General features: G+C 43.7%; 2 protein-coding genes across 2 annotated transcripts; one reads left to right on the top strand and one right to left on the bottom strand.

The window, feature by feature from the left end:
* Positions 1 to 419: 419 nt before the first annotated feature.
* LOC147487683 (uncharacterized) lies at positions 420 to 2,118 on the top strand. The gene is made up of 2 exons (XM_086573187.1): positions 420 to 1,692; positions 1,777 to 2,118. Exons 1-2 carry the CDS (start codon positions 421 to 423, stop codon positions 1,822 to 1,824), a joined length of 1,320 nt encoding a protein of 439 aa, XP_086429313.1. The 5' UTR covers position 420; the 3' UTR covers positions 1,825 to 2,118.
* A 5,419-nt stretch (positions 2,119 to 7,537) lies between these two features.
* On the bottom strand, positions 7,538 to 8,158 carry LOC147487682 (uncharacterized). The gene has a single exon (XM_086574109.1). The coding sequence runs from the start codon at positions 8,156 to 8,158 to the stop codon at positions 7,538 to 7,540; it is 621 nt and encodes a 206-aa protein (XP_086430235.1).
* Positions 8,159 to 9,149: the final 991 nt, after the last annotated feature.

Raw genomic sequence — 9,149 nt, 5'->3', positions numbered from 1 at the left:
TATCGCGTGTTGCTACTGCGTATACTATGTCTCATCAATCACTGCTGAGTTCCATAAGTAGTGAGGCAGTGTCGGATATAGTACCCACCACTATAGTTCGGATGATTCAGTTGTTGAAGCAATAATTGTCTTAGTTTCTGAGCGATTATAGATGCTACACCTCGGTTGTGCCCCAAAGCTAAAATTCCCATAATAGATTGGAACGTTATTCCTTTTGGGGATATATCTGACTTAGAAAAGATCCGTAATGCATTTTCAATTCCGGAGGAAATCAACATTGTATATCCACAAACTACTAACCTTGGGACTGATGAACATCCCTTAATATATCTTGGATTATTGAAAGCTGGACTCCGTCTCCCATTGCCTTCGTTTATGGCAGATGCCTTTGAGTATTTCCAAGTCTCCATCAACAGAGTAATGCCGTGGTTCATTCGTAATGTCACGTATATGCACATATTGGGCCGAAAACATAATATAGCTGTGACTTGTGGGGTTATTGCCCACTTTTTTAAACTGTTGAGTTATAATAACGGAGATGCTACTCTTTCTGCTAAACCCGGAGGTGAACGTATCATATCTTACGAAGGTAAAAATAATGATGACCACTGGCGGAAATATACTATCCGCGTGACTGGAGGCAAGTGGAGTAATGTTACCTTTGATGATAGTCGAAAGATAATCCAGTCTGGCTTTACATTATCAAAAGATAGAGTTGATGTTGAACTGCCGTCTCTAACTACTGAAGAGCTAAATGCCGTGACGGCTCTTATCGCACTCCCAATCTCTATGAAACGTCCTGCTTCCATAGTTGCAGATCCGTTGTTAATCTCTGAGTACCTTACTATGTCCCCAACGGAGTTGCGAACGTTGGAACCCGGAGTTGGGTATATGGGAGGGAATCCCGGAACTGCTATTACTTTGTACCCAAAGGAGGCCCTTGTGCCAAAGGAGGTCCTTGCTCTTATGTCCAAGCCCGATCCGAACTTGAAGAAGAGAGCTCCAAAAAAAACTAATAAACCCCCTCTCGAAGTTGTTAGGTATGCAAGAGTTAGTAAGCCGAAGGTGACTGAGGCTACGAAAAAGCGTCTCACTGCAAGAGAAAGGGTAGGAGAAGTTCCAGGAACTGGGGGTTCTTCCGATGCGATCATTATATACGAAGGTGAAGACCTCAATGGGACTAAAAGTCTAGACGGTATTCCATCCTCAAGAACCAAGATTACGATGGAGACACCCAATTTGCAACTTCCTCTTCATGAGCCTGATGTGGAAACGGGCATTGACACCACGGGGGAAGAGAATAATGATATTTTTTTCTTGACCGATATTGAGAGTTTGGACCTCGTGCAATCCGATCCGGTTGAAAGTATGATATCTAATGCCAATCAAGGTCCGTCCACGAAGTCAAACAAAAGGAGGGATCCAATTACTCAAGATGTGGACGTTCGGGTGGGGAAAAAGAGCAAAACAACATCTTCCAACACTGGAACAGGTCCAAAACCATTCGTTCCAGTTCCTAGAGTACTGGGATTATCAGATCATCCATTGATTACTGACCAAGATACGCTTAAGGATCCTGGCGTTGCTATAGGATTGATTGAATCGATGACGCTACCCAAAGAGAAAGCTAAACATAAAAGAGTACTCCGCGCAACAGCGGGCTTGGAACGAATGTGTCGGCATATGATGAAGGTAATTCACAATAACTCTTCATTGTCTGTTTCTGCATCCATATGCGAGTTCCGGATACTAACTATAGTATTCTCAACACTGCAGGCTAGCATGGATGTATCTACAACTTTTGCTCTGGTGCATAAGAACTAAGATGAAATGGATAAATTCACAAAAGAGAAAGCTGACCTGACCAAGGAACTCCTCGTTTCTAAACAAATGATTAAAAGATTGGAGTGTGATAATGATATTATGAAGAGCAAGAATGAGAGTCAAGCCAATGAAATTGCACAGGTCAGAGCCGTCGAGAAAGAGCTTAGGAAGACCAGATATAAGAACAAGAGTCTCGCAGAAGACCTCAAATTTACTAAACTCGAACACCAGGAGGTCCTTAAAGTAAAAAACAATCTGATTGAACGAGCTGCCCATTTCGATGGTCTCCGCGAGGCATGGCAATCTGACCAAAGTCGTTTGAACGGTGAGATTGCTACGTTGAAGAATCTAAAGATGCATTATGAGGACAAAGCCACAGCCTTGCAAGGAGAAATGAACCCTCTGAAGTTCGAACTTTCCGAAGCTTGTAAAAGGCGAAGATTGGCGAATTGGGTGACCCACTCGGTTGGTGAATCTGGGAGTTAGGAGAATCACTTAATCAAGCGAATGCGGAGTTGGAGCTGTTGAGAGCTCGACTTCCCTCATCCTCTAAATCTGTGACTGCTCTAGTGCCGATTCCCGAACCTCCTGAAGGGAGTGCGAAGGAGATAACCGAGTTTTACACCGAACTAGTTGATGTAGTCAGTACCGAAGCATACAAGAATGGCATCTCTTCCGCCTGTCGCGTGTTTGACATTCCTGAATCAGAATATGACAAGCGGTATGATGAAAAACTTGGAAAAGCTTGGGCATCCGGAACCATCTCTCCTGATGATGACGTTTTGTATCCCGATCTGGAGGTAGATGTCGACGTATTGCAGGTGAAGTTGGAGAACGATCTAGCCTTGCAAAAGTATCAACAAGGGGCGGAAGTGGAAGGTTCAGAAGGGGAAGGTCCGGAAGAGGAACATGGTGTTGAAGCATATGGAGAGGAGGAATTGGCAGAGGTATCAGGAACTATAGTGCCGTCCTTGGCAACACTCGGATCAACACCCGAAGGAGTAGCTCCTGAAGACACGTGATTCGTTCCTTGTAACTCCTTAAAATGCCATTTGAGTTGTAATCAGCTTATCTGTCAGTACTAGACCTTTGATTAGCTATACTTGAGTGTTTATTTTTTAATCAAATTATGCTAAATTCGATGAAAAAACAATCAAGTATGTGTGCCACGAGTTTTTTTTTTTCAAACGTAACTCATAACTCTAATGCCCCAAGTTTATATGGGACAACAAAGGACAATCGTGTAGGAAAGTAGGGTATACCCCTGTATTTGTTCCTGTGAAGACCGTAATGTTTGAAAAACTAATGCATAAATCGACACTTATAGACATAAGGCATTAGAACTGCGCTTAGCTAGATAAAATCTAAGCTAAGTGTAAACTTTCATAAGCACATACATGGAGCAACATATGAGATCTTTCACTCATTATCCAAAGAAAACTTTCTTAAGGTTCTGATACAAGTTTGGCCAACATGTGGGATCTTGTACCCAACATCCAAAAAGTATCCTAGTATAAAAATGATAAAAGAAACAACACTCTAAAAAGAGAAAAATAATTTCTATTAAAAATACTTGTGGAAATTCGCAATGTTCCATGGGTAACACTCTAAAAAAAAGAGAAAGATGACTACTATTGAAAATACTTGCGCAAGTTTGCAGTATTCCAAGGTTTAACAAAAACTTCACCATCCATGGATTTAAGATAGTAACTACCATTGCCAACTATCCTATCAATGATATACGGACCTTCCCAATTAGCTCCTAACTTCTTAGGTCGCGGGGGTCCATCTGATGAGGACCAAATCCCTTCCTTGAAAGATCGAGGTCGTTACTCTTTTATCAAAAGACCTTTTCACCGGTCTTGATAAGATGCGGTCGTAAGTATTTCAGATTCTCTTTTTCATCCAACAAGTCCAATTCCGACAAAGAATTTCTTCATTGTCGAAGGTGAGTACTAAATCTGACTTACGGGTAGTGACCCTCATCTCGATGGGAAGGGCGACCGTACCATAAGTGAGAGTGAAAGGTGATTCTCGGTCGAATCGAGGAGTTGTTCGGTAGGCCTAAAGTACTTTAGGCAACTCCTTAACCCACAATCCGCTTCTCTCCACGAGTTTCCGTTTTAAATTATCCAAAATAACGGGGTTAGAGGCTTCCGCCTGACCGTTACCTTGAGGATCTCCAGGAGAAGAGAAAAGTTGCACAATGCCCCAATCTCGGCAAAAAACGTGTGTTTGGGTGCCCCGAAATTGTGTCCCATTATCAGAAAGAATGACTTTAGGTAATCCGAACCTGCAAATGATATTGTTCCAGATGAACTTCGTGACATCAACCTCCCTGATATTCGCTAAAGGAACTGCCTCTATCCACTTAGTAAAATAATCTGTTGCAACTAAAAGGAACTTCATGTTACCAGGAGCTATATGTAGAGGACCAACAATGTCCATTCCCCATTGAAGCCGAATGGCCGGAGATGCCGAGGGGATGGAGTTCTTCGGCTGGAACATGGATGTAGTTAGCATGTCTTTGGCAAGCATCACACTTCCGGACATAAGCGTCCGCATCTTTAAGCATGTAAGGCCAAAAGTACCCCTGCCGGAGTATCTTGAGTACCAAAGATCTGCCCCAAAGATGATTTCCACATTAAGCCCGAGTGTATCTCTTCAAGTAAAGTATGAGCCTCGGTATGAGTAACACATCGCAGGTGAGGTCCTAAGTAAGACTTCTTATACAAGTTCTCACCAACAAGTAAATAACATCCCACTTTGGCTAACAACCCATTATACGTCTTCTCTCTCTACCGAAGAGTGCCATCTAAAAGATAAGAATGATCTGGATCCATCCAGTCCCCTTTGGAGCTTGCAAAATTGGAGCCACAAGACAAACTAATTTTTTTCAATACTAGGCTACCGACCGATATTCATGGGAATGGAACGACCTTCAATATCCCCAAGCAAAGAAGCTAAGTAGGCAAGTGAATCGGCATGCCTGTTGTCCAGTCTAGGCAAATTAATGAAATTTAGATCTTCAAAATGAGAAGTAAGAGATCTAACCAACTCCAAGTATTGAGCCATACGAGGGTCTCGAGCTTCATAACCACCCTCAATCTATTGCACAACTAATTGAGAGTCGCTGAATACTGTGAGATGTCATACTCCTAAGTTTAATGTCATAGACAAGCCCGCTAGCATAGCCTCGTACTCATTTTCATTGTTAGATGCCTTGAACCCCAAATGCACTGGTTTTTCTAACTTAGTGTTATCTGGAGTCAAGAGTACCGCACCAATACCTGCTCCTTGGTCATTGGAAGATCCATCTATGAACAACTTCCAACCTGGGATATGACTCCAAGGTCGAACCTGACTATGAGGAAGTGAGTTAGGTTCGTCTAACTCCATAAAAGCAGGAGGTGACTTTTCCAAATCTGCTACCGTTGCCGAGGTTGAGGTATCTAGAGGAAAATCGATCAAGAACTCAGCCAAAGCTTGCCCCTTCTCAGAAATTCTCGGCACATAAATAATGTAAAATTCCCCTAATTGAATGGACCATTTCAAGAGACGTCCGGCCCTATCTGGTCTTGCCAAGACCGACTTCAAAGGATACTCAGTGATGACTCTGATGGTGTGTGCTTGGAAGTATGGTCGTAGCTTCTCAGCAGCAAAGATTAGAGCTAGAGCTATTCTCTCAATCTTCGGATATCGTGTTTCAAAGATCCGGAGGGCTCTACTAACAAAGTAGACAGGCTTTTCGATATTCCTCTCATCAATTCGTACTAATACAGCGCTGATGCCATGCTCGGAAGAGGCTAAGTATATCCCTAAAACGCGTCTCCTTGCTTCGGGTAGTGAGCACGGGAGGGGGAGGACAAATAATTTTTAAGTCCTTAAAAGCCATCTCACATTAAATCGGTCCAATCAAAGCGTATATTCTTCCCTTAGTAACTTGTACAACGACACTTATCCGAACTTCTACTAATGAACTTTAAGTGCGGCAAGAGGCGTGACCAACCAACCGTACCTCTTTTCGGAGACCTTGGAAGGCATATCAAGAATAGCTTTGATCAGTGCGGGTTAGCTTCAATTCCACGTTTAGTAACCGGATGTCCTAAGAATTTCACGGAGGTAAATCAAGGTACATTTAGGCGGGTTAAGTTTCATCCGATACTTCCTCGGGATCTAGAAAGACGCATGCGAAGGTGTACAAGATGATCGGACTTACGTTTACTTTTGATCGGGGAGGTCGTCAACATAGACTTCGACAAAATCACCGATATGATCTTTGAACATCGTTGTGACCAAAGCGTTGAATGCGTTACTTTGCATTTTTTAAACCAAAAGGCATAACCCAATAACAATATGTTCCCCGTGCCATGATGAAAGTAGTATGCTCTTGATCGAGGGTACATGAGTATCTGGTTGTAACCTGAAAGCCGTCCGCGAAGAGAAGATCTCATGTCCTGCGGTGGGCATCGACCAATGTGTCAATCTGAGGAAAGAGGAAAACAATTCTTCTTCACGGTGCTTGTTCACATCCGTTATAATCGACACACGCGTTAAGCCAGTTCCCATTCTTTTTCTTGATAGCTACAACGTTAGAGATCCAAGTAGGGTATGTGATCTTTCATTATGTACTTAGCCTTAAGCAATTTATCCACCTCTTTGTCGATAGCCTCGATGCGTTCGGGACCCATCTTTACGAGTTTCGCTTTAAGCGCACGACGTTCGATTCAAATTGAGCTTATGGCAGGCGATGGAGGGATCAATTCCAGGCATATCCTCATAACTCCAAGCAAATACATCTCGGAATTCTTGTAAGAAATTTATCAACTCTTCTCTAGTCTTCGGGTCCAACATGGTGCCAATTGAGACTCGTCGAGGTTCGGAACCATCTCCTATGTCGACCGTCGGCTAACCGGTTCTAATGTTGGGGGAGTCCTCCTCTCATCCGGCCCTATAGAATCTAATGGAATTATATCCAAAGGTGCCAATACTATGTCTTGAGAGGGAGACTCGTTCTGTAATTGCTATTTGGCAGGTACCGAACCTGCCCCCAGTGTTATTGGAGTAGCTCCTGAACCATTTTTTAGAAGAGCTGCATAGCATCGCTTGGAAGCTTGTTGATCTCCTTTGATCACCACGATATTGCCTTGGTGAGGGAACTTCAAGGTTTGGTGATAAGTACTTGGAACCGCTTTCAAGCGATGAAGCCAACTCCTACCAAGAATAGCATTATATTGCGTAACTCCCCTGACAATCGTGAAGTTGACATTTAGAGCGACGTCAGCAGCTTTGACTGTCAATTCAATCTCTCCTACTGCATCGGCCATGTCACCATTAAATCCATACAAAGAAGATTTCACGGGACGAAGTTCCGTTTCTAGAATCGGCATTTGTTTGAAAGAACCGACACATCCGAGTGTGGAAAGAAAACCCCTTTTGCGTCGTCATCAGTGAAAAGAACTGCGGAGTTAGATTCCTTGGTCGGTTTGGAAGTGACATTGTTAATACCATAAAATGCTTCGCTGTTTTCCTGGTACCTTTGCCCTCTACTCAACTCTTCAAATGGGCGTTTAGAATTGCCCCCAGCGATCGTGTGAATCACTACCTTATCCGTTCCTGTCTCTGTATTGTGTACATTGGTGTCAGGAATTGCGGTAGTATTCTGAATCGGAGTACCCTTATATTCATCTAGTAACCCTCGGTCTACGAGATCCTAAATTCCATGTTTAAGAGACCTACAATTCTTAGTTCCATGACCGGCCTGTTTATGGAACTTACAGTATACGTTTGTATTCCTAGCTCCAATAGCACCGGGTTTCATCTTTGGAGGGTTATTTAACATGTTCTTGTTCTTGATGGCATCGAAGATGTCCTCGTAAGGATGAGTTAAAGTGGTAAAGTCCCTATCCAGCGGGGGTAGTTGCTCACTTCCTGACGTGTCACTAACCTTTTGCCTCTTGGACTTATCTTGATAGGAATTCCTGTCGACTGACTTGTGGTCCGACTGTGGTTCCTCGGACTTCCTATCATCATAATGACTATCAGAACTCCTACCAACAGGAGCGGAGGTGACACTGGTTATCACTCTTTTATGAGAAGAGTCCCTGTCCAATAGGTCTTCTTCCAGTTCCGCATACTTATCAATCCGAGCCTGCAACTCTGTCATGTTTGTAGGCTTCTTTTTCTTCAAAGACGTGTATAGACCAGAAGCGGGATATAATCCTTTTCTAAAGGCCACAATGGCGAGGGTCTCATCAACGTTGTCAACATGCAATTGAACCTCGTTAAATCTTTTGGTGAAATCCCTGATACGCTCGTCCTTTCGGATTTTCATATCAAATAGTGCATCAGCGGTTTTAATGTAGGGTCGGTTGCAACTGAATTTCGCAATGAAATTTATGGATAGCACCTTAAACTTCGTGAATGCTGCCCCCGGGTAGCCGTGTACCGTGATGAGTGCCGAAGTCCGTCAAACTTGAAGCAAAATACGGCACAAATAATGATCTTTCGTAGAAAGACCCACCATTGCTTGACGATAACCGAGCACATGAGAGACCGGATCTCCTTTGCCATTAAATTTAGAGAACTTCGGTGGTTTATAATCATGGGGGATGTATCCGCTCATAACATGTCGTGAAAAAGGAGTTCCAATGTCACCCTCGATTGCTGACCGAACAACTGACTCATCCATCTTAGTTGGTTTCGAACCTCGTAGTTCCTCCAGTATTTGCGCCTTGAGCTGTGCAAGAGTAGTCGGTTCATTAATTGGAGTTCTCTCGTTGTTGTACCTCGGACCTGGACTCTCATAGTTCTCATCTTGATGATAACATGGTTCCGGTTCCCGAGATCGAGTGGAGGAGTTTGCAAAACTGGATCGGGGAACGGAGGGATTCCGAGGCAATGAAGGTTCCCTTGAAACTGAAAGTCTTCTTCGTGCCGAGGTTGACCTCAATAGTTGTGGATTCCGGGCAAACACATTCGGACGTCCATCCCTCGTACCTTGAGAACTTGAATACCAAGAGAAGTCAGTTCCGTGTGAGCTCGAGTGTTGGGTTGGATCCAATTCCGGATTATAATCCGAATCTGGTTGGTCGCTATGATACCCAGCGAAAGTAAGGTATATAAGGTGTAGGGACGTAACCCTCACCAGGGTCGAGACTTGGTGGCCGGAACTGCCCCCTCGTGTTTCCATCAGTAGGCAACACTCTTGGAGGTGAACGACCCTCCTGCGTGCGGTAGTAGTCTTGTAAAAAACGCAAACGAGCCTCCTGTCGACCACGTTCGGCCATCACAGCATCCATGATGGCTTGGTTGGTTATGGCAGA

Source organism: Coptis chinensis, chromosome 7, assembly GCF_015680905.1.
Source record: "Coptis chinensis isolate HL-2020 chromosome 7, ASM1568090v1, whole genome shotgun sequence".
Classification (NCBI taxonomy): domain Eukaryota; kingdom Viridiplantae; phylum Streptophyta; class Magnoliopsida; order Ranunculales; family Ranunculaceae; genus Coptis; species Coptis chinensis.
The sequence above is the reverse complement of the archived record's forward strand: the minus strand, read 5'-3'. Positions and strand labels throughout refer to the sequence as shown.